The sequence below is a fragment of the Halyomorpha halys genome, unplaced genomic scaffold, assembly GCF_000696795.3.
Source record: "Halyomorpha halys isolate HHAL.00 unplaced genomic scaffold, Hhal_1.1 Scaffold180.1, whole genome shotgun sequence".
NCBI classification, from domain to species: Eukaryota; Metazoa; Arthropoda; class Insecta; order Hemiptera; family Pentatomidae; genus Halyomorpha; species Halyomorpha halys.
The window spans coordinates 608,853-636,130 of NW_027107549.1; the positions used below are offsets into that span (position 1 = coordinate 608,853).

At 30.1% G+C, this 27,278-nt stretch overlaps 2 protein-coding genes across 4 annotated transcripts in view; one reads left to right on the forward strand and one right to left on the reverse strand.

Moving 5' to 3' along the window:
* The window catches only part of LOC106679163 (dual specificity protein phosphatase 23), a 14,896-nt gene extending 1,117 nt beyond the window's left edge, over positions 1-13,779 (forward strand). Inside the window, exons 2-5 of one of the 3 annotated variants that reach the window (XR_010842994.1) lie at positions 5,960-6,188; positions 6,861-6,910; positions 13,498-13,568; positions 13,708-13,779. Coding sequence is in view for 2 of the 3 variants with exons in the window: in XM_014418145.2 (XP_014273631.1) it covers positions 5,960-6,256 (297 nt within the window). In the remaining variant the exon portion in view is untranslated. Of the gene's footprint in view, positions 1-5,959; positions 7,329-13,497; positions 13,569-13,707 lie in introns of those variants that run through there. The other 2 variants (XM_067045905.1, XM_014418145.2) reach the window with 2 other exon arrangements.
* The window catches only part of LOC106679155 (aminopeptidase N), a gene marked incomplete in the record, with an annotated part of 65,548 nt that continues 47,879 nt past the window's right edge, over positions 9,610-27,278 (reverse strand). The window contains 7 exon segments of the mRNA XM_067045904.1: positions 9,610-11,307; positions 11,484-11,559; positions 13,454-13,588; positions 13,692-13,853; positions 15,395-15,582; positions 24,005-24,279; positions 25,204-25,381. Coding sequence (XP_066902005.1) covers positions 11,161-11,307; positions 11,484-11,559; positions 13,454-13,588; positions 13,692-13,853; positions 15,395-15,582; positions 24,005-24,279; positions 25,204-25,381 — 1,161 coding nt within the window.

Consider the following 27,278-nt stretch of genomic DNA (forward strand, 5'->3'; position numbering starts at 1 on the left):
TATATATATAAATAAAACCTTTTGCTAAGAGGATACCTATCATCACAATAGGACATATAGTTTTTGTGTTTTTTATATTATTAAATATGAAGTGACGTTTTTGTTTTAATGTTTTATTCTGACGAATTAGTTCAAGAGCCCAAGAGGGGGATAAACAGTTATTTCACCCCAATTTTTTATTACTTTAATGATAACTACTATTATTATTAGTCAAAATTGATGAGTCTGTCAAGTATAGGTAGAGGAAATACAAAATGGTAGCTGTTTCAAAACGTTAAAAATAATTAATTTTTCATTCGAAGCTCTATATCTTTGAAACTACCAACAACATTAGAAAATCTAAGAGAATATCATTTAAAGAAGAGTAAATTTGCTTAACTATAAGCCCTAATAGAGCTATTTACGTTAAATAGTTCTCGAAATATAGCTTTTTAAAAAGCAACATTTCATAAAATTGTAGTACAGAACGTACTGAAAGATTAGTAGTTAATGAATTTATTTTGAAAAATCTAAATCTCAAAAAACATTTGACTAAAAAATGTCTGTTAGCACTCAAATTAAAGCCACTTTATTCCATTAAACTATTTTATAGTAAATTTAACTAGCTTTAATTTTATTGCAGGCAGACATTTGTATGTCCTATGGTTTCTGAAATAAAGTTTTTCATAAATCAAACTTATTGTCCGAACAACTATAAATCAATTTATTTTAGAACAAATGAAAACCACTGTTCCTATACATATAAAGGTCATAAAGTACTTTATAGTGCGTTAAACTAGCTTTAATTTGAGTGCTAATAGACATCTGTACATCACATAGTTTCTGAGATATAGATTTCTCAAAATAAATCTCAAAACAAACTGCTGATCTTTCAGTACATTTTTATGAAATGTTGCTTTTTAAAAAGCTACATCTTGAGAACTATTGCACATAAATATAGTTCTAGTAGGACTAATATTTCACCAAATTTACTCTTCTTTAAATAATGTTCTTTTAAATTTTTTAGTGTTGTTGGTAGCTTTTAAGATATAGAGCTCCAGATGAAAACTTAATGTTTTTTAAGGTTTTTAAACAGCTGCCATTTTTTATTCCCCCTACCTATACTTGGCAGACTCATCAGTTTTGACCAGTAATTATACATAGTTTTCATTTAAGTATAAAAAATTGGGGTGAAATAACTGCTTTTTTTCTTGCCGGGTCTTGTTCTAAATGTAGAAATCCCAGCTTGGTTATATTGTTTGTTATTAGTTTATATAAAGGGTCACTAACTTTGAAAACGAAATTCAATACAGGGACTTTAAAACTTCTGTACCACAGAGATGGCTGTTTATAAAAATCGTTCGAAAAATAGTTGTATAGAGTATTTAAATTTGATTCCTAAGGTCCTGCTGATGGGTAACTTACATTTCGAATCTAAATACTATTGACCTCTGGTGGGGCTCATCACTCATTCATGGGCAACAAGTCACATTTTCACTCACTCAAACCTACTCTAAGTTTAGACATAAACTGGCAAACTTATAACTTCTAGCCTATGACTAAGAGGCAAAACTCCTAAAGGTAAAAATTTCAATGGTTAACCTTCAAAAAATTCAACTTTCATTTTAATAAAGTTTTTTTGGAATGTCTATTGTAACTAAACAGCAAAGATGCCCCTACACATTTGCCAAGCAATGGCAAATTCGCACAGGCATAGAGTATGGCTGGTTATAATGTTTTATTTTATCAAAAAATATACATATATATTACCTGAAGGATGTGTCTTTTGTTGCTATGGTTGCACTTTATTTATTGGGTTGGTATGGAAACATTAAACAATTAACACTTCTGACTACAAAATTTTATTAATGTTAGTACGAAATTAAATTGAAAATTAAATATTTAAATTGATTATTTGAAATAATAATTCATCATAAGATAAAGCATTTGTTATTTATATAAACAAAAGTAAAAATAATTTAAAATTTAAATAAACAAAATATAAACTTAAATGTAAACATTATATCTTAAATTAAATTTTTATGATTTTCATAAAATACTTGTGGTTAGATCTTGATTGAAGTTCACTCCTGTTTTAGATGATTTATTTTAATAATTATTTCTGCTCCAGTAATTCATTGTTTAATTATATCATCTACACGATTCTATTTATTAATTAAGTAATTTTGTAGTTAGAAAAAATAAATTGTACTTATTTCAAAATAGAATAACTTTCTCTAGCGAGACTGCATATGCTTTACTTAGATGGCTTCTGAGATGGAATTGTAAGATCCACTTGATTAGTGCTTGGCCTCAGCTAGTAATATAGAACAAACGGAAGTATTTTTTTTCTTTTCAATCATCATTTACTGTGTTTTCATGTTCAAAAATAATTATTAATTAGTTTTTAATCTTTTAAAAACTTAATCTACTTAGCGCGCTTAAAATAGCACATTTCATAAATTTTCAATGTTGCAATATATTGTCAACTGCGATCGGCATATTTTTCATTTAGACTCCATTGTTCCAGCTTTTTAGCAAAAATGATTTTCATGTTCAAATATTTAAATTTACTAACCAAAAACTGAAAACACTTATAAATGAACAAATATATGTTATTTATCTGCAAAATACATTATTATGTTGATAAAAATGTCTAATAATCCTCTATTTCAAAAGAATTATTCTTAATTCAGATTTTTCAAATAAATTATGACTTTACATATACAATATATACATTTTCTTAGATCTTTAAAATAACAATGTTTTCTTCATATTATTGTTATTAATCAGCCTTTTTAATTTTTGTTATAATATTCTATACGTAATTGTTTAATTCAGAATGTCTCTGTTCTGTTTTTGTCAACTGTGAACATTTTCTGATTTTATTCAATAAGAGATGTAAAATTCCACGACAATATATAGCATATGCTATTATGCATATTTAAAAATTGAACAAGATTTTTTCATATTAGACGTGAACTTTACAAATTCATCATCTTTTTAAATCATTTTCCTAGAAGCTAATTAAAAATTATATTTCTATATTATTAGTTACAACTTTAATATGAGCAAGCTGTCAAAGAAAAAATAAAGTACTGCCAATCGTATTGACACCTTGATGGAATAATTTTAGAGCTGATTTGGCTGGCTGCCCAGGATCTATCCAAGCGTTGATTTCATCATTTCATAGCCTAATTATAAATTATAAATTATCATAACGTCCATAAGAAAATTACAATAAGAATTATGACTATTTATGGCTTGAAAAATGTTTTATTTCTCCTAAATCTTTCTATAATATGTTGAACTATCAAATGACATCTCTTGACCTCTTCAGCTGTCCACCTGATCGGCATCCCATCCTTATGATAATTAATAATTAGTTGAACATTTTTTAATAATATATAATTTTAATAATTAATTTAAAATATCAACTTAAACACAACGAAATTTGAATCAATAGTAGGAAGATTATTCCTTCTGAGTAAACATTAAGATAAATAACAAAATATTCTAAAACAAATCAATCAGTTGGTTCTTTATCATTTTAATTTTGATGTATCTTTTACTGATTTTTATAATTCAATCCATCATTGGTTTAATGCTTATATTTAATTTCTCTTTCACTTCTCATCAGGAAGAATTAAATATCTATACACATAAAAATACGTTTTGATTTTCTTTAACAATTTGGAAAATTTATTAGTCATGTTGAACCACTGGTTATGGGATTAAAAAAAAAGGGGATTGTAAACAATTCGAACATTATACGACTAAAGATCCTGATTTTTTTTGTGTTACTAGGTAGCTTTGATTATTGTATCGTATAATTAGTTTAAATAGCTCTACTTACTTGTTTCAGGCAAGCAGAACGTACATTCATATTTGATATACCCAAAATCATGCACAGTAAGAAAAAAATTAGTCTAAAAGAAATTATCACAAATAATTAAAATTCATGTTAATTAATCTCATAAACTCATAAGACACACTACATATAATAAATATATAAAAAACAAAACAGAAATAAACAGATCTAATCAATTCCTGCTGGTAAGAACAGTTAGGATCTGGAAAACCAAATAACCCACTTACCTTTCGTTCTTGCTTAGAATTATTCCAAAACTTGTGCGAATCTGTTAAAGTGGACAGTTATTAGCTATGTAAAATACATTAGTTACTGAAAAATTGTCAGTAATGTTCCTATTTATTAATTTCAATCTGTATTCTGTACTCTTTAATGTTAAATTGATTAAGAAAAACTTATTTAAAAAAATATTGTTTTTTTTTCACTAAAGAAACGACTATAAGAACAATAAAATCTTGAAACATTGCCCAAATACAGTTTTATTATTGACTGAGCCTCAAGATCCCCAAATATATTGACCCTATCGGTACATTTTTTTAATGTTTTATTTATTTTTTTCTCATCTTTTTTTTACACACCTTCTTCTCTAATTTTTTTTTTTATTACTTCTTCCTTAACCACGTTATTAATTTATAATATGAAGAAGATGGTCAGGGTTGCGGTCAAAAATAACAAATTATTTTTCAACTATTTATTATCCGATGTTTCGCCCCACTTTTTTATTTTATTTTACATCCTCATAAGACCATGCTAATATAATTATGATTATGATGTTTTGGTTTGTTTTCTTTAAAGCTTGCTCAGTTCAACAACGACTCAAGGAGACAACACCGCAGGTATTGGTGACAGCCTTGACGAGTGGCCTAACTGGTCTGGTTAGTCTGTTAAGCTATCATCTTGAACAGCACTGATGAATCCCTACAAAGTGGGCCGAAACATTGGATAATAAATAGTTGAAAAATAATTTGTTATTTTTGACCACAACCACCTTCTTCATATTTTGAATTATACGGTCAACTATTTATATATAATATTATTAATTTATGACCCCCGATGTTATTATAGTCATATTTACTAATTATTCCTTTTGTCTTATATAGCGATGATATATTTCATTTCTTTCATTCTAGTATTTTATTTACACATTTCATTAGTTCCGTATATTTTCTTTCTCATTTTTTTTTTTTTAATTATTCCTTTTATCTTATAATGGTGCAGCAAACCAACCCAAAGGTTGTCAGATCGAGTCCCGGTACCATTCAGGCTTTTTTCAAGCATAAAATAATATAAAACTCACCCACAACCTCCCTCGGACATTTGTGAGGCCCGTTAGCCAACGGGTGGTACTCACAAAAAAATAGGCGTGGGAAGGATGAACCCACCTCAAGAAAAAAAACACGTCAAGAACCATGTGATGTATTTCCTAATAGAATTTATACCTCTGTCGCCCATATAATAATAATAATTTGTCTTATATAGCCTTATATTTCATTTCATTCATTCTAGTATTTTACTTATACATTTCATTAGTTACGTATATTCTCTTTCTCATTTTTTTTCCATAACTAATTATTAATAAATTAAAATATTCATATTTATTTATTCCTTATGAATTATATAACTTTATATTTAATTTCTGTAATCTTGTTATTTTACTTAAATTTACATTTTATTTTCCACTCTTTTCATCACTTTATTTTAAATAATTTTCATTTTGTACATATATTTACTAACTATATTTTCATATGTATTTTATTATTTGTTCTTATCTCTTAATTAATTTTATTATTACTTTTCTCGTACCTCCTTATCTTTTTGTAATAGTTAAATTATACATCTCTTTCAACACTATTTATGTATCTATAATGTTAGTCGTTTTCTTATTTTCTAATCATTCTGTTATTCCTTTTATTCATTATGGTTGTTATCTTGTTTTTTTTCTTAGCCGTGATAAAGACTTGAAAGTCTTACCGACATTGGCACTAATCAATAAGTTTTTATTTAATTGAGTTCTTCACTGACCACACCCCTAAATCATCTTCTCCTTATATAAATAATCTATGATCAACAGTCTACTCATCATTATATATATTTCTTTTTTCTATATAGCCATTGGCTGTCCACTGCAGACTGGGGAGAGGCCGAAGTGGTACGATGGCTGCTTGTTACCTAGTCAATTTCTACAACGCAAGACCGGAAAGGGCGGTAACTACAATAAGGATGCTTCAGCCAGGAGCGATAGAAACATATTCACAAGAGAAAATGGTCTGGGCATACTATGACCTCGTAAGGAGCAGAGAGGAAGAGCAATTATTGGAGGAGGTTGAAGCATTCATAGGTAGACTTCCTCGTCCTAAATGGGACTTTAAATTAAGGCCTAGGAGAATACTTGATGATTTGGATTAATATAATATACAACAATAAATACTTGTAAATAAAAATCAATCTAATAGTGTAGAAAGTTACAAAGAAAATCTTTTTCCCAAAATCATGATATAATACATTCAAGTGTAAGAAAAATTATTTTGGTACTGTTCTCATTTAATGGGTGATTTTTTTAAATAAATGAAAAATACAAACAGGAAATATTATTTTAACATAAAAACACAATTCAATAATACAATAAAGTTACAAAGATCAATAAAAAGTATATTAGTTGTAAACAACCTTTTTTTTTTTAGTGGTATTCATATTTAATTATTAAACATAAAAATAATAGAAAAAAACCATTTACCATAACCAATAAAAATTTTAATTATGAACAAAGTTAGAATAAATGAAGCATGGATAAAAATGGGGAAAAAGTCAATATGCATATGTTTTGCTGAAAATTAACTGTTTTATATATATATAATGACACAATTCGAAAATATATTATAATAATAAGACTTGTGTGAAGAGGATTATTTTTTAAAATGGCCAATGAATGAGGACCAGGATGTTACAAATATATTGAACATATATATTCTAGTTTTAAAATAAACTCATGTTGATAAATGCTTACTTTCAGGACCATCAAAAAAAAGAATTCAAATGACAGTTAATAAATAGAAATTAAAGGTAACAAGTTTATTTAATATGCTTTATTAATGCCATAGCAGCTGAAGTATTTAATCGCTAAAAATAACAGAATGAATGCTATTCATTAGAAATGGTGAAATAAAACTGCTTAATCTTTTTTTAAAACTAATTAATGTTATTATTTGCTCATCATGCTTAGAATTGACAATAATTTGTTTATTTAGTTTTTTTTTTTCTGATTATGAGGAAAAGATACTTTACTTTGAACATTTATAAACTTGCGAAGTAACTTTTCTGCCCTATTTGGAGTTAATAAGGGCATTCATAATAAATAAAAAATATTATTAAAGATTGCATGGATTAGTTTCTTAACACTGATAACCAATGAAGATTTTATAAAAATATATTATACATATATTGTAATGTTTTAAAAAAATTAAAAGTTATTTATATTTGACCTGTTGCTATGGTTACGATATATTAAATTGGTTATTATGGAAACCTATTAATACAAAATTGAATATTTAAATTTTTTATTAGAAAAATCTAGAATATTCAATCATATGATAAAGCATTTGTTATTTATATGTGAGGTCTAATTTCTTATATCAACAAAAGTAAAAAAATAATTTAAAATTAAAATAAACAAAATCTAAGCTCCAATTTAAGTATTAAAAAATATTAAATACAATTTTGTAATTTTCATCATTTAGTTGAAAACTTGAATTCGATATTTTCCGCAATTGCAATACTTTCTCTTACTATGCACATATTCCATACAGGTAAGTGAAAGTAAAAAAGAAATATATTGATATCATGTGTATCATCGATTGAGAAGTATGCGTGTGTATTGTAGTAAAATAATGAAAATGAGCAGCCTGGTCTATAAATAAAGCATTTCCCTCTTTATTTCTTATAATGAGAACTTTGAGAGAACTAAATTACATACGATGATTTTTGGTTTTAGAGCTAGGCTGTCCACAGACACACCAACAATTTTGCAAAACTAGGTTTTGGACACAGAGGTCCTCAAAACATGCAAGTCCATCTAAAATTTGAATTCACAATTTTGCACGATCACTATACTTTTACTTACTATATTGTAATAATAAAAAATTATTCAAAATAAAATAAATAGAATTTTATATAGTTTTAACTTAATTCTCATACCTAAGATGTAGTTGTGAAGATGACAATGTCAAATTAAAAGATTAAATATTAAATAAATATGAGAATTTTTATTTTTAATTATATATAATATTATACTCTCATTCTCAGGGCAGGTTTCTAGGCAATCAGAACACTAATTCTTAATAACACGTAATTTAAATTAATATTTCTTTTAAAAATGTATTTAATTTTAAGTAGAACAAAACTAACAAATTTCATAGAATCTTCCTTTGATGATTTTCTCAACAAACTAACACCGACTGTTGGCAATCTTTCTGCCAACAAACACTAACAAAATATAGCATTGGTTCCCTAACCGTTTTCAACTCACTTCTCATCCACCAAAGTGTGTTGTTTGGCGATCCAAATAAAGAGTCCCTTTTTCTTCTTGGGTGGCTCTTCAATGTCTTCTTTTTTTCAAGATGTCTACCATTGAAAGTAGCTAAGGGATCTACAGGACATCCTGCCTGTAGGCTATGTCATCCATCTCCCGCCTAAGCAACGAATGATTCCAAAAAACAAGTTCTTTTCCTTCCCCTTCTATAACTGTTCGTTCTCAACATCGATTGTAGAATGAGGGTTTTGAGTTTTTTCTTATGATTTCCTTTGTGAATTATTTTCTTTAATACTTATTATTAACTTCTATTTTTTCTTAAATGTATTATAATTTCAATTATGATGGGAAGTTGAAATAAAGTTTTTAAAATATTTGAATCTTCTCAACATAGCCATGATTCAACAGACATTTTGCAGGACACATGCCGCCATCATAGCTTTGAACGATATCTTTTGTGATTGCATATTTTATTGAACAAAATTAGTTAGCTTGATTTTTGATTTGACACAACAAATAAACAATACTGAAACTATATACACAAAATAAAAACATCTAAAATCATTTATATATAAAAATCAACTATTGATAACAAAAGAGGATATTACAATATATTTTACAGATAGGTAAGTGAAAGTAAAAATTGGTTCTTTTTCATTAAATAATTAAGAACAATGAACTTGGTAATGTGCAAACCTCCCGATTCAAATAATGAATTAAAGAAAAGAAGTTTAAAAAAGGGCTATTTCTTCGAAAAAAATTAATACTAATACTTGATATTGTATTTTAATTGTTTGATTTATTTCTCGACAGAAACTCTGTAATATAAGAATCTAAAATTTCCTTTCAGCTTCTGTCCTATTTATTTCTCTACCTTGATTACACTCCTCATGATTGTTGTTTATGTAATATAATAATAATGTAAATAGTTTATTAAAAAAAAAAAAAAAAATTTCTTGTAATATTAAAGTTAGACCCAGCGTTATAACATGCAGTAGGTGTAGTGTCACTTTGGTCATTGACAAAGAAGAACTAAAGAAGAAGAAAAGTGATGAATTTTTTTATCTCCTTGGATTACAGCTGATCAGAAGGTACTGTTCAAATCCAAATGGTCATGTTTTCAAACAATTGCAATTTTACAAATAATTTTAATGAGGTAACCTTTTAATCTAAAATATGGGTTTTATTCAAATTGTGAAATAAAAGAACATTTATTAAAAAAATTATTGTAATAAGAAACATAGTTTACAAAAACTGTAAAAATAAAAAATGTATAATTCTTTGACATATTTACACTGTGTTTTTATAACAATACAAAAGTACAAACATTTGTTTAATTCTAACAAACCTTACAAGTTAGCAATTGAAGTACAAATTAAAATATAAATTAATTCGATCTACATTTCAACATTCATTAATATGATTTTTCCCCCCTTCCTGCACTCCAAAAAATACTGTTTATAATAATTAATTAATAGTTACCATGGATATATAAATGACGAGAAGATAGTTGGGGGTGCGATCAGTAACAAACACAAATAAGTAAAGACTTATTTATTAGTGCCAATATATCGGCCAGAATTTCAGGACCTCAACAGGTTTATTAGTGCCAACTTTTTGGTGCCGGTTATTTTCTAATCATTCTGTGATTCCTTTTATTGATTATTATTGATATCTTGTTTTCTGTTCTTAGGCCTGAAATTCTGGCAAAAAAGTTTTTACTTATTTGTGTTTTTTGCTGACTGCACTCCAACCATCTCCTCATTTATAATAGTGTTTAATTTATAGATTGAACATTGGAGAGATATTATGTCCCTTCCTATAGCGATTTTTATAGCAATTTTTTGTAATAAATTTAGCTCTAACCTCTTACAACCAATTAATAACAATATTTTTTTTTATTAAGTTTTGCTCCAATTGCTGATAGTTAATCAATAACAATAATTTTTTGTCTGGTAAGTTTGTTTTCTACCACTTAGTATCAATTAACAATTTTTTTTTTTTATTAAGTTTATACTATTTCCTGATACTAGCAGAACTTCTTGAACTATCAAGGGGTGTTCTTACATAAAAATATGAAAATAACAATCTGGAATTCATTCCCGACCTCATTAGGTACGTACTACAAAAACCATATTAAATGCAAGAGGATGGATTAAATTCCAATAAACCAAGCACATTTCATACTCAAAAAAAAAATTCATATTTTTGGTTTTTATCTATATTCCTAATTAGTTTTATTGTAACCCTTTTGAAAAAATTAAATACTTATTAGTTTACAACAAAATATAAAAAAATAAATAAATAAACACATTTTTTTTTTCTTCAGTCAGACATCTCGATGAAACATATCATGTCTATGCATTAGGAATATGAAATACAATATTTTCTATAGAAATGAAAATGATTTTCATTCATTCTACATATACCTAGGATAAAAATAGAATCAAATTTACAAAATAAAAAAGTCTAATAACAAATTTTTCAGAGGAGATAATCCTTCCATTTATTCTACTTTTGATCATAATACTTTGGCTACACCATTCCACTAGTTTATTGTGAAAATAAGAGAATTAAAAAAAATATATAAAATAAAATCATACATAAAGAGAACATAATTTAGATAAATCCCAAACAATTATGAAAGAATCTTCACTTTTTAAGTATAAAATTTAGGCATAGTATGAATAAAAAATATAATATTAACATAATAATGAATGATATTTCCTCTGAATGGAATATAGATGCTGAATATCACGGAATAAACAATAATAAAATGATTAATTTATGAAGTAATCAAACCAAAATTTAAATTTGATTTGAAGAAGGTCAATATTAGAGGAACATTTTTCTCTAGCCATGCTCTTCGGATGTCTATTTGTGCTATTTCAGCTGTGAGTCCTCCCACTCCAAGCCTTTCAATGTCCTGAAGCTGCAAATTAAAAATAATAATTATAATTTTTTGTGAATAAAATTTGATGTATAATATAATTCCTTCACTATTTAAGATTCGAGACCCACAATTAAAACTGTTTCAGCTACAAGAGTAATTAACTGTGATGAGTGTTTGCACTCAAACACCATATATCACATAAAAAAAATGCTTACCACATTGATCTGTTTTTTCGTAGTTAAATATTTTGTGAATTGCAACAACACACTGCTCAAAGTTTTTGTACCATATCTACAACAAAAAAAATTGTATTTAGTAAATATAAATAAATAAAATAAATAATAAATTAAATATTTTATCCAAACAACTAGAAATCAACATAATTTATTTTGTTGAATATCATGAAAACTACTACTCCTACGAGGATAAACATCATAAACTACTTTATAGTACACTTGGCTAGTTCTAATTTGAGTGTTGATAGACATCGCTATATCGAATGGTTATTGAGATATAGATTTCTCAAAATAAATTCACTAACTACTGATTTTTCAGTACATTTTTTATGAAATGTTACTTTTTAAAATGCTATATCTTGGGAACTATTGAACCTATATAGCTCTATTAGGGCTCATATTTTAGCAAATTTACTCTACTTTAAATGGTGTTCTCTTAGGTTTTCCAGTATTATTCATAGTTCTGAAGGTATATAGTTCTGAATGAAAAATTAATTTTTTTTTAACATTTGAAACTACCTATACTTGGTAGACTCATCAATTTTTACTAGTAATTATAAATAAATAGTTTTCATTAAAGTAATCAAAAATTGGGGTGAAGTAACTGACTTTTTTTTTCAGACTCTGTTGGTACTTGTGAGAAATACTATCAATGATCAGTGCCCCTGGTGGCCACCATGAGAACTATCGCCTTATCATTTTTTTTATCTACATCCTTGGTTCGTTATTTGCTAATTTTCTTTTTATTAAAACTTATTTTCTTTATAAAATAGATCCATTATGCCTTGACTATTCTCTATTCATCTATATATAATTCTCCAACGTTTTGGGCAATCTGGTCACTATGAAGGACAATATTAATTTTCAATTTCACAGCCTGATTAATAACTATAAAAAATGCAAGCTATTATGGCCAGTTCCAATATATTATTGGAAATTAACCTATATTTTTCATAGAACTCATCAAATGTTAATTTATTAAATTGCAAATTTCTTTATACTTCTTTTATACAACCTTATCTACACCATATTATTTCCTTTTTCTATTTGTTATTTCTGGGCTTTTTGTGTTGTTTTTTTAGAAGGATAACTAACCTTTATGGCAGAAACTCAGAAACTTTCCCAAAATTACGAGATTACATAATTTAGGCCTCAACCTCGACCAAAAAGAATCTGTGAGTAGGATGGATGTTCAGATTGATTGTGATACAAAAAAATTTTGTAACCTGGTCATTAAAAATTTGAAGAGGGAGAGTTAATGAGAGTGGAGGAGGTACTGCAGATGTTTCGTTCTTACCTGCGTTTTGCTGGATCCACACTTTTGCCACTTACTGCAAATCTAAGACTTTTGCAAATGTTTAGTAAGAACAAATGTCCATAATTGAAAACAAATGGGGTCGCCCTTAGCTCAGTGGTATGATACAGTCTTACCAATTTGAGATTTATTGGCAGTGCCGGTTCGAAACCGGCCTTGGGTATTGACTTTTTTCATTGAGTTACGGTCCCACAAAATGAAAAACCTTGACCCCCAACCATGGTTAGGCAGTACAGGACTCGAACAGAAGTCTTGGCCGAAAAAAAAGAACAGACGTTGGTATCCAAACGCTTCTTATGTTCTTTTGAATTTTTTCGGCTATTACACTCTATTTACTCTATTTTCATTATAAAAAAGAACAAAATAAAGGAATTGTAAATATCAGCAATGTAGGTTGTAGATAATAAAAATTCATAGATACAGAACCTATGTACCAGCCGAGTCGCATGCGCAAATTTGTCATTGTTTGGCAAACATGTAAAGGACCTTTTAAATTTTTTCTGGCAGGCCTTTCAACAAAAACAATATAGACTTTATCAGTAGTTCTCATAACGCCCACAAGGAGCGCTGACCTTGACAATATTCTTCATATGTAACTAATCATCAATAAAAGTAAAAGTAAGTCTTTTTGTACTTGTTAATAATAATATTGATGTTTTGATGAATTATGTTGAGCAGGACGTCTGAGTTTTCTTTCTTCGACGCAAAAGCTGAAACCCTTTCTGTCCATTGTTCCACCGGCATCAGAGGTATGGAATTGATAATAAAACTATCAAATAAAGAAAATTCATAATTATTAAACTGAAAAATTAATATATTTAATATTGTTTAACATTTTTAATTAAAAACAAATATCTAAATGAATGTATTACCTTCTTATATTTTCAGCATCAGTAGAACAGGAGAGTGCGGCTAAATAGCGAGCGCTATCTTTTGGATTGTTGAGGTATGATGATAAAATATACAGCCACACTGGATCACCTCCATTAGCTACAGCTGAGCAATAAAGTGATGTTTCAACGTCTGGCGAGATCCTGGAATATTTTTTTAAAACTCTAATAAAAATTGTAAATAAGTATCAACAAATCTCATATAACATAACTCAATATAATTATTAATTTTTTTTTTAGTGTGTGATATATAGTATGGACTAATGTATATATTGTAATTTTTTTTCTATCAAGTAATTTAAAAAATACATAGGAAGAAGATAGTTGTTCGTATGAAGTAGATTGGAGGAAGATAGTATGGGTGGTGGTCAATAAAGGTATCAAAATGATTGTCTTTTACTGTTTTGATACCTTTATTGACCGCAACCTGGACTATCTTCCTCCAATAAATATTTTTCTTTTACTATTTTGATACCATTATTAATTGCCATGCGGACTATCTTCCTACAAACCAAAAAAAATATATAATTTAAAGTCAAATAAAGACAATATAAACTGTATACATTATTTATTCATACATTTACAGAGTACGAAGCCCAACTGCAGAGACAAAATAATTTTTTTACCTCCTACCAGATCACTTCTGACGAATGGGGTTTTTCCTATAGGTAACCCCATGATAGCACCATGAAATAAAAGTTATCTCGCTCATGCCGGAATCAAACCGGCGCAGCTGCAGGCATGAGATTACTAAGGTGATGCCCCAACTCCCTCAGCTACAAAGGTCTCAAAACTCGTATAGCCGAACCAAACGTCTCTTCTTTGTGACAGTTTTCTTATCTTTTTCTATAAACTATTCCTTTCTATGTCTTCCTGCATTCCCTTCCTAGGTCTTCTACTTCTTTTTTTTTACTTCATGTGTGCCTCTTGCCATGTGTCCTGTAATTCTAGTAATAGAAGGCAAACCACTTGAGCCTTCATTCTATAATATGCTATGCAGCTGAACTCATATCATGGTTGATCCATGATTTTTTAGAGAAATGAAAAAAAACTGTGGACTTTCTTGAAAATTTTATATTTCATGGTTGTATGAAGTGCGCCTTCAACTTAAAGGCCAGGCGCACCTTCACTTTCAATTGGCTGGTTGGATTGTAGTGGAGTGTATATTGTAATGAAAACAAACATGATTAACTGTAAAGAACATCTATTGTATATGTTACAGGTGGTGTAGGGGTGGCCGAAATAGAACATTTGTTGTGCTAATTAATTTTGATTATGGGTCTAAAAAAACTGTAGGTATGCCTATTAATGATGATGGATGATGTGAACTATATGCTTCCTTCCTCCTATCCGCATTCCAGGATGTCTACTCACTCATGGTTGATTTGTACTCATAAGGTTACTTCTAAAAGAGAAAATGGCTCTCTCATCCACCAGTTTTTTCTTCTCACCACAGAGGGCGCTAGAGGTGATGCTAGGTTCCACCACTGACCAAAATGGGCGCTAATGGTGCCTACATTAATGGGGGCTCATCTATTCAGACTTTCGTTCCCGAGACAATGGTTTATACTTAATGATTCCTCTAGGAATTCATACTTATGTTTCAAAAAGTATATATAAATTATCAACTACTGACACCTTGGGATAAAATCGCATTAACTGAATAAGTTGTACAAAATACTAACCTATGCTTTCTCCCGATGATCTGGGCAGTTATATGTTCGATGGCTACTCGGCTGCAGACAGCATCTCCCAGCTTGCAGGCCAACTCCGCCACGATCTGCCGCTGCACTCGATCCGTATGTGTGTCCTTCGGAGTATCACTGAGTCCTCGTATTGAATAAATATTATTCACCAGGGAGGCCACGTAGCTCTGGAATAATAGGAGTCATATTGTAAAGAGTCTTACGATAGCCAATTGACATTGAAAATACGGGTTCTAGGTAACAGCTATAATTTTTTCATAATAATAATATTTAATTTATTCTGGGACAAGTCCCTTTAGAATAATACAGAGAAATCAATAGATGAGGGGCTGAGGAGCCTCAGAGATACTTAAACAAAAAAATACAAAGAAATATAAACAGTCATTATAAAAAATAATTATAGGTTACTTTCTCACTTTTATCATTTGAACAATAATAAAAAAAAGAAAGAGAAAGGAAACGATGTAAAACTATTTAAGAACGATATAATAGTTTATATACATTTACAATTATATTAATTTACAATTTTATGGGGTCTGAATGGATAAGAAATGATTGAACAGGCGGGATTTAAAGGTCGGGAGGGTATTGGAGCGACGAATGTTGGAAGGGATGGAGTTCCATAAGGATGAGGCTGGGATAATGAACGATCTATCGGAAAGCAGCGGTTCGGTGGGCAGAGGATTTGAATTGAAGGAGCTCGGAGATGTATGAAGGACGGCGAGATTGAATGACTTGGAAGATGAAAGATGCCAGGACACACTTACGACGGTAGGAAGGATAAAGCCACTTCAACTCTGCATAAAAACGGGAAACAGAGGCGTCCTTAGGGATCCCGAAGATGAATCTTACACAGCAATTTATCAAACGTTTTAATTTCGCCTCGAGATCCTCAGAGACTCCCCCATATACTGTATAGTGATAGTCAAAATGAGGAAATGTTAGCGAAGTGACTAGGAGCCTACGAGTTTCAAATGGAAATAGGTGGCGGAAGTAATTTAAACTTTTTAAAGTTGAAAAGGTACGGCAGGAGATATTGGATACAGGCTTTTTCATGAAAGTGTTTGATCAAAGGTTATTCCCAGGTTTTTTATGGTGGGATAAAATTTGATGGGGCTATCATGTAGGAACAGAGTTGGAATATTAGGAACAGTTTTAAGGAGATGATTGGAGCCTATTAAGATTATCTAACTGTTATCCATTAACAGCTATCATTCTTTCATAACAGTTATGCTTTAATTTTTACACCAACATATCCATACCTGTTCTAAATAAACAAAGAACAACATAAATAGTTAATTTAAGCAGAAGATGAAGTGCTCACTATTACTGTCCAAAAGATAGGCCTATGCAGGAAAGGATACAGAAAGATGGAAAGAAAATTTATAGAAGTTAATGTTTTGTCAACTATTATACATATATAATTTTTTTTTTCTCTCTATCTTCTTTAAACGTTTATGTTGTATTTTATAATCATTTTAATTTATTGCATAAATAAAAGGCTATTTCATTTCATTTCATTAACTCTAGTATAACATTGTATATTTTAAAATTCTATTGATTCGGTGTAAATACATTGTTTGAAACCTTGTGAATCAACTTTAGCAATTTATTTTTGATTCAACATAGCCGAATATATATTTATGAAGACATTATATGACTAAGTAATTAAATTAATAAGTTTCTGTTAAAAATTCTAGAACGGAACTTGGATTCATAGGTTATGTAGTACCATTTATATGAATTTTTGTTATCTGAAAACTAAATTGCTGATGGTTACATTTCCTTTTCATTTTGCTTATCTTTATTTTGTTTTGTTTTTTATAGTAAAAGTAGATTAAGTCGAATTTTATATTCGAAAAAATTTAAAAGAAAAAACAAGTATGTAGGAACCGACGTTTGTTATTTACTTTGTTTACCAAGTATTTGTACAAGTGTTGGGTTTGTGGCAAGTGGCAAACGTTTAGATCAAGCATAAAATATTTATTTTTTTAATATTAGGGGTATTCATGATCTTTAGTTCAACATGTTAAATGTAAAAACTCATGTTAAATAGAAAAATATTTCCTCCTTTTACTACGTTAGAACAATATAACATGGTTGATGGTCTGTTACTAGGTCTGTTAAATGGAGAATGACGTCACGCAACAGACCATCTGAGCTCGTCACTATTTTATTTGTTGTCGTGTTAGGTTACTTGCTCGTAGTTTGTGTTAGTATTGTTTTGGATGTTTTTATAACAAATAAAGCAATAGATGACAATAATAATAATATAATGACAGTTGTCAGTTTGCTCATCTTGTTTTCCTTCCTCACAAGTCACTCAGATCAACAATGCACTCAGTAGCTAAACTTTTACACAAATTCCACTTTTCACTCAAATTAGGCATGTTGTAATAAACTACTTTAGTGAAAACTTATAAATAAACAATAACATGAAGTTTTGGAAGGAAAGGTTATAAAACAAGTTGCTCAAAAATCCGCTAGGAGCTCTTATGCATTTAACATGACTTTAAATAGGGCTGCTCACAATCCTATACTTATAACATTTAACATGGTAAAACATTTTATATTTAACACAACATCATGAATACCCCTAGTATTAAATGTCTGTTATTGACCTGAGGTGATCCCTGCCCTTGACGAAGCTTACAGCTGAACCAGTTCAAAATTTCACAATCCTTCAATCCAGTTTCGATTTCATTCACGAATGACTAATTCCCATCAGTAAAGGGGTCGTGTTGGTAAGAATTCGGCCAAGAAGGATTTGGACAGAGCAGAGGCTGGTTCCAAAAGATTTAGCTACGTTTCATCATACCTCTTTCTGGAGATTATTGCCATTAAGAAATGCGAAATTCGTAAGAGTAGAGACTGTTTATGGTCCTTTATCAGTGGCGGTAAAAGTTTATTTTTTTTTATGGTTGAGCCTTCCTAAGGACGTAATTACTACAACTTATTGGGGGAGGGGGAGAAGTATGGAGGAAACATAATTTCCCAACAATATTTTGAAATAGGTTTTGAAATTTCAACTTTTCAGATTTTAAAATCATTGGATAGCACCTTCTCCCAAACTATAGTTAGATATAGTTTTCATATCACAACGTTTCACTTTTCTATGCATTTTTAGCAATACCCCAATCTGCTGGTCTATACTGTAGTAACTAATAATTAATTAATAATCTTGTTATATATAGTAATATTTATAAAAGTATTATTTGAATCAATAAATATTATAACAGAATCTTCTGATTCACTAAAAGCTAACTTCTTTCGAAGGCGTTTAATATCCCAGAGAGATACATTAGCGCAACTTGATAAACCAATGTGTTAATTTCCCCCTCTAGGAGCCACTTCCTTAGGAAAAAGTGAGTATCAATACATATTAGATAAGTACATTCTAGTACTTTTTTTCGAAATGTACATTAGACTTATATATCAATCTGCCTTTTCAAGATCTCTCCTCCTTCCTAAACCTTTTCTTCTTTTCGTAAGGACCTACAGCTTGTTTCTGTAGGACTTGTCATAGCCTTTGCAACCGTAAGTTCCCTACGGAGTGAAGTGTTCATCCTGCGAGGATGTGCTAGTTCTCCTAAAACCTATCTTGTCAATTCATCTCCTAACCTATCTTGTCAATTCATCTCCTAACCTATAGGTCCCGTGGCCATCTTCTTTTCAGACGTCTCGGAGGATTATCAGGGATTGTTAAGGATGAAAGATTAAGAATTAATGGTTTAGGATGGTTAAGAAGTTTGGAATGAAAAGACGCATATCTGTTTTGGGTCAAATCTGCAACGAATGGGATGTTAAGGTCTTTGTGAATGAGTTTATTTGTGGCGTAATAAGGAGCAATAAGGATTTTGGATTGTAACGATTGGATGCGGGAAGAATTTGATGGTTTGTTGGAGACCCAGAGCTCAATTCCATATGTCCAAATTGGTCTGATTATCGTAGTGTATACTAATTTTTTGTTGTGAATGGGAAGTTTAGAGCGTTTGTCAAGTAAGTTTTTGACCGCACCCGGACCATATTCCATTCATCTATTCACACGGTCAATCAATAATCTTCCAGTTTGTCAAGTAAGTGTTGAAGCAATCGGAATCTACGAGCAGTTTCTTGTCGTTTCAGTCTTGAGTGTGGATTCCAAGTAAGTATCTTGTCAAGATAGAGTCCTAAGTATCGAATCTGTTCAACAGGCATTAGTGGTGTATTTAGAAAGGATACTGTAGGACAGGAGGGCAGAGGTTTACGACGGAGAGTAAAGGTGATCTGGTGGGATTTTACTTAAAATAATGTTAGAACAAAACGTTGGACTTATAAAGGAGTAAAAATTGTTTTGGGACTAAAATTTGATAAAATTAATAGAAATTTTTTTTTTAAATTAGAAAAAGATTTTCCTTTACATATGGTAAGAATGGCCTCGGAAAGACTAAACAAGGAAATATTCCAAAAAAATCGAGAATACAAAAGCTCAGGAGGATACATCAGGAAGATGAAGAAATAAACGGGAAGACTAGGAATAATGAACCAGGACTGTCTGGATAAAAATATAGGAAAAGACTAAAGGAAATCAAGGGTCTTGTGGAAAAGAGAAATTTGAAATTCGGGTCACATGGACAGAAGAAAGAAAACAAAGGCACGCAGATATAATGAGGGGGAAATGGAAAGAAAGGAAAAAGAAAAGCAAGAGAGAAGCCAAAAGTAATGAAATTCGCGTGGTCTTTAAGGCCGTTCCTTGATGGAAAAAAAATATTTTACTCAACTCTATTTAAAGATTGTATATTTTAAAGTTCTATCGATTCGTTGTAAATAGTTTATTTTAATTCTTTTCAATTAACTTTAACACAGCACAAATATAAGTTTATAAAGACATTATATTTTTAGGTAATTAAATTATCAAGTATTTCATAAAAAATTTAGAATTAAAGTTAGATTTATAGGTTATGTACTTCCGTTTCTATGAATTTTTATCTTCTACTATTTAATTTCCTTTAATTTCATCTATCTTTATTTTGTTCCTTTTTATAATGAAAATAGAGCAAATCGAATGAAATGGCCGAAAAAATTCTAAAGAACAAGACAAGTGTGTGAATACCGATGTTTATTGCTTCCATTGTTTACCAAACATTTGTATATGTCTTGGATTTGGGACAAGTGGTAAACATGTATGTATATCCAATATAATATTTAAATACTATACATAATTAAGACTGCTTATGATGGCATAGGCTTTTTATCAAGTTGACACACCTAGCTATGGAGGCACAAGGCCTATAAGACACCTTTCTCCTATTGCCTTATCCTTCTTCCAACAGAATCTTTCTCAATAACCTGTTTTCAAAAATTTCCTGCTACCATTAATTCGAAGGGTAAGTTACATAATAATTTAGAAACCAGATCAAATAATATTTGAGGTGAAGGCCGGCTTAGCAAAAAACTATTCTTTCTTCAGGGTTAAGATAGATTACGAGATTTACTTTTTTTTTTTTGTTTTACACCTTCAGATATTTGAACTTTAGTCAACTGTTCAAGTAACCATTAAGTTCAGGAATAATAGTCTAACGGGCAGAGTTGGGCAATTATGAAACTACTAGCTAATATTGCCATGGTTACGATATTTATTTATCAATGGTTCATTCATGAATAAGGGTCGTTGCCATGGCAATATTAGTTATTATTTTTAGCTAAAGCTAATTTTTGTCCATCTCTGGTAACAGGTTAGGCCGATGGCTATGAGTTCATACGGTGCCTCAAAGTACAACTAGTACAAGAGCCGGGAAGAAAAAACTCATTTCATTTGTCATTTCACCCCAATTTTTGATTACTTTAATGAAAACAATTTATAATTACTAGTCGAAATTGATAAGTCTGCCAAGCATAGGTAGTGGGAATAAAAAATAGCGGCTGTTTAAAAATGTTTAAAAAAAATCAATTTTTCATTCAGAGCTCTATATCTTTAAAATTACGAACAATAGTCGAAAACCCAAGAGAAGATCATTTAACGTAGAGTAAATTTTCTAAAATATGAACCCTAACAGAGATATTTACGTTGAATATTATTCGATATATATCTTTTTAAAAAGCAACATTTGATAAAAATGTACAGAATGTACTAAAATACTAGTACTTAGTGAATTTATTTTGAGAAATCTATATCTCAGGATATAGTCCAAACAACTATAAATCAACTTATTTTAAGAAATATCATGGAAACTACTATTTCTACGAAGATAAATGTCAATAACTACTTAATAGTACATTAAACTAGCTTTAATTTGAGTTTTAATAGATATCTGAATGGTTTTCGAGCTACAGATCTAGAACACATAGATTAGTAGTTAGTGAATTTATTTTGAGAAATCTTTCAGTTTTTTCACCCTAATTTTGATTACTTTAATGAAAACTACGTATAATTACTAGTCTAAATTGATGAGTTCGCCAAGTATAGGTAGGGAGAATAAAAAATGGTGGCTGTTTCAAACGTTAAAAAAAACTAATTTATCATTCTGAGCTATATCTTTAAAGCTACCAACAACACTACAAAAGCAAAGAGAACATCATTTAAAATAAAGTAAACTTGATAAATATGAGCACTAATAGAGATATTTACGTTAAATAGTTCTGGAGATATAGCTTTTTAAATTACTCTCAAGTAATCCATAACGCTTATCTTCGTAGGAGAAGTAATTTTGATTATACTTATTCAAACGAATTAATTTATAGTATATCGTTGGAAAGCCAAAGATTAATTTATAAAAAATAATAAGTCTGTACATATAACACAAACCATATAGATTGACAAAAAAATAAACATAAATAAACTCTTCCATCCACGGGAGGAATTCAAACGAAAAAAAAGTTTATGTTTAATGATTCAGTTTTAATTTTATATGGAAATTTCATAATTTGATGATTATTACAAATTTCATTTAAACCATAAAAAATTGTGTAGGGAAACTCGTTCTTTCCAAAAAAAAAAATTAACTTTCTCTTTAAATAGCTTGTTTAGTGAAAACAAATTTTTGTTTGCCAAAAGGTGGAAAAAGAAATAATGAAAAAAAAACATAAGATAATTGGAAACGATATCACCATTCTATAATTCTTCTCTTTCTTCTTAAGATGCCACTGATATTACAATTTCTATAAAAAGTTTACTAAAATCATTTTTTCCGTGAACTTTAGAATTTTATATTCTATTAATATACTTTAAAGTCAGTCGGATTGACAGTCATATTTCAAACGTGACTGATTCAATAACGAAGACCCTTACACAATCAGTCCGACTGATGCATACTTGTAAATGAGATATCTTGTGCAATGTCTCATTAGATTCGTAATAAATCATTTATTTTATTCTTTAAATATCTTTTGATCAATATATAGAACCTACAGTATTCAATTTTCGTCTTGGCCTACTTCTTCTGCACCTTTTCCATTCGGTGGCCTTCCACGGTCAGGTCTTTTCTTTGACTAAGATTAAAGCAAGCTGGCCTAACAATACAGTACAAGAGCCCAGTGGGAAAAACAAACAGTTATTTCATCCCATTTTTAGATTACTTTAATGAACAATATTATATACTGTGGTGCAGGAAGTCATGGGTTTACGACGTAGGGTAAATGTGATCTGATGGGATTTATTGGAATTTATTTTAATCCTCCGGTTTCGACACCATTCTTCAAGAGTGGTGATATGTATGGTATTGGAGGATTTGGGATACACTGAAAATAGACATGTGTCATCGGCATAGGTGGTGAGGGATGTGCCAGGATCGGTTGGCATGTCTTATCTTAATTCAGACTCAATATTTGTATGTTTAAACACAATTTAATATATATATGTGTATAAATAGAAGATGGTCTGGATGCGGTAAAAATAATTCAAATATTAAATAAACTATTTATTGTAAGCCAACGTTTTGTCCCACTTTGCAGGGCTCCATCAGGGCTAAAAAGTATATATACAACTAAGTAAGAAAAAAGATAACATTAAAGTTGTTTTTATCTTTTTATATTTTTTATTTTCGAACCCTGATGAAGCCCTGCAAAGTATACTGCGATAAATTGTTTACTATTTTAGTTTTTTAATTTCTTTATTTGCTTCTTTTTTTTTAAACTGTTCAGACTATTTTATTTTTTTATTTATTTCTATAAATGTGGCTATTTATTAATAATTTATTTTAATTTGTTTAACGGATCAAACGTGTGTTGCGGATCACTGGAGAGGTAAGGCATGATAGAGTGGAATAGGGAGAAAAGCATATTAAATGAATAAGGAAAATTTAATATGTAATAATAAAAACAAATACATAAATAAAATAAAATAATTTAAAAAAGGAAAAAAAAATATTTGAAATTATTGTATTTAGTTTATAGATGATTATTGTTTAACGCTGATATATGGTAGTATATATTTAAGTCGAGTCATGGATTGATGGGTACGCTGTGAGTTATATTAACCCAATGTATTCGGGAAGCATGGCCGAATAAATAATTTCTTTCTAGCGCACCCGAACCACCTTCGTTTTATATATTACATATGGTCAATCTAAAATCTTGTAATATATATTATTGTTTCTAATAAATAAAACTAACCTTGTACAATGGATAGAGCTTGGAATGCAGCAGTAGAGAATCGAGTACATCCAAAGAGATAGCAGCCGACTTCCAGACGATGAAGTCCAACTCGGAGGAAAGGTAACTGATGAGACCAAGAGCAGCCCGGATATCCAGAAGGCCCGCTCTAGACAGCCAGACAGCGTCGTCGACGAGTATAGCTCTGCTGAGTGGAGGAAGTCTGGAATGGTCTGTCTGCAGTTGATGGCTGAGTCTGGAGAACAATTCGGGGTCATAGCTAGTCCGGAAGAAACCTATAATCAAAGAGATTACTCTTAGCCATGAGTAAGACTTGAAAATATTTTTTTTTTTTTAATTATTTATTTAATGTAATTTACAACTGTACAAAATAATACAATAGGTAAATATGTAGTATGTTTCATATACACTTGAAAATCTTGGGAAGGAACCACCCATTGGTGGTACTTCAAACATTAATTTAAATTAGAAGGTCCCGTGGCCATCTTATTTTCAGACGCCTCGGAGGATTATCAGGGATTGTTAAGGATGAAAGGTTAAGAATTAATGGGTGAGGATGGTTAAGGAGTTTGGAATGAAAAGACGCATATATTTTTTGTGTCAAATCTGCAACGAATTGTTAAGTTAAGGTCTTTGTGAATGAGTTTATTTGTGACGTAATAAGGAGCATCAAGGATTTTACGTAGGATTTTGGATTGTAACGATTGGATGCGGGAAGAATTTGATGGTTTGGTGGAGCCCCAGAGCTCAATTCCATATGTCCAAATTGAAACTGAGATTAAAAGGAAATCTACGTTTAAGTAGATAACCATACAAGCAACCTTCCATAATTCCAGATGGATCTGTTATCTGGTGAAGGTGTATTGTATTATTCCGTTTCTTTCCTCTAGACTTCGAAGAATTAGTTGCTCAGGCAGTTATAAAAAAAGAATATTCCGTCTCTGATCAAATTATGTTTTAGAGTGGTCCGATGGAGAATTTTTTTCAGTGATTTCGATTATCAAAAGTGGCTGTTGTATCAATTTTAATTTTAATTTGACCCTTACCCGACATTATCGATAGGATTTCCAGAGTTTGGCTGCTATCTCAGTTTCAGGTAACCTTGGTAACCTGGTTAACAAAACTGTAGGCCAGAAATAGGTCGCTAAGTTGCCAAAATAAATATTATTTATAATAAATAATAAATACAATATAATAACCTGTTCCGTCTACATTGACCATTATCCATTTTCCTGGGGCTGGAATCCTGAGAGCCTGGCCGGGTGGTATCCAGAACTTAGGCCGTGTGTCGGGGTACGCCTCCTCCGACGTCAGGGTACTTATCGGGATCCACCAAGAACCGTTCAAACCTTTAGTTCCATCGGCTGAAAAAGGTTCCTACGAAGCAAAAAAAAAATGTAGGTTACTTTATCTATAAATAAACCCTATTCTGTAAAGAGGAAATAAGGCACAAACTACATAGAAAACAAATGGATTTAAAGCTTTTCTTTGTTTTTTTTCCGCCAAGACTCCCCCATTGGAGTCCTATACTGCCTAACCATGGTTGGGGGTCAAAGTTCTTCATTTTGTGGGACCGCCACGCAATGAAAAAAGTCAACGTCCCAGGCCGGATTCGAACCGGCACCGCCAATAGACATCAAATTGGTAAGACTGTGTCTTAACCACTGAGCTATGGGTGGCCCAGGATTTAAAGTTGAATGGAACTAAATATGTATAGTACTAGAACCTAAGTGTGTAAGGGTCTTCGTTATTGAATCAGTCTCGCCATTTTGAATGGTGACTGATTTGATGGACAATGACGTCATTCTCCATTCAACAGACCTAGTAACAGACTTTCAACCATGTTATATGTTATATAGTTCTAACATGGTAAACGAAGGAAATATTTCTCCATTTAACATAAGTTTTTCCATTTAACACACTTTAACATGTTAAACTAAAGGTCATGAATACCCCTTTTAAATGATGTTCTCTTAGTTTTTCTAGTTTTGTATGTAATTGAATCGATATAAAGCTCCGAATGAAAAAATTATATTTTATAACGTTTTGAAACAGCCGCCATTTTGCATTCCCCCTAACTATACTTGGCAGACTCATCAATTTTGACTAGTAATTATACCCAGTTTTCATTAAAGTAATCCAAAATTGGGGTGAAATGACTAACTTTTTTTCTTGTATTATCACTCTTATATTTTTTAAAGCCTTTTTTTCTTAAATATAACAAATCTTGCATCCATAAACTAGATAATATATATTGACAACAACCTTTTTATACATGAATTATTATTTAATTATATTTTTTGCCATGTATTTTTATTATATAATGTTATATATGTAATTTCCTTAGTAATTAAAAATACAAGGCCGACCAGTGATTGGAAATTCAACAATCATTCGGTTTAAATTTAAATGAATAAAATTCTCATTAATGAGAAAAATATAGGCCGCTTTGAAAGGAGGGGGGGGGGGTAAAATTTCGCCATGGCCAGCCTCCTTTCATTTTGGAGGCCTTTTCTTTCAAAATATTATTTATAATGACACATTGCTGAAATAACTTTTAATTTATTATCTTTTTATTTATTTTTTTAATTAAATTAATTAATGTAGGTAAATATGTAGTATGTTTCATATAGACTTGAAAATCTTGGGAAGGAACCACCCATTGGTGGTACTTCAAACATTAATTTAAATTAGAAGGTCCCGTGGCCATCTTCTTTTCAGACGCCTCGAAGGATTATCAGGGATTGTTAAGGATGGAAGATTAAGAATTAATGGGTTAGGATGGTTAAGGAGTTTGGAATAAAAAGACGCATATCTTTTATTATCCTTAATTTAAAATTTAGTATTTTTTTAATGAGGGGTAGATAGTTGACCGTAGATTAATGCTTGAAGAAGTTTGTCGGGGGAGGGTGTGGTCAGCAAAGAACAACATAAATAAACAAAACCATATTTATTTATTTTATGCCGACGTTTAGACCTGAGTTTCAGGTCTTCATCAGGGGTTGTGGCGTTGAAGGTAGGTTCGTAACTGATTTTTCTAATATTTTATTTAATTCGAACTTTTCAGTTATCTACTGGTATTACAATGTTTTACTATATTATCATACAGTTTTAATATTCTAATGATATTACAGTATACATTTTCTTCAATATGACTTATTAATCTTAGTAATCCGAGCTACGACTACCGAGATCAAGATGTATTTTTTTTTTATTTTGTCAAATAATACTCTATTAGGGGTATTCATGATGTTGTGTTAAATGTTAAATGTTT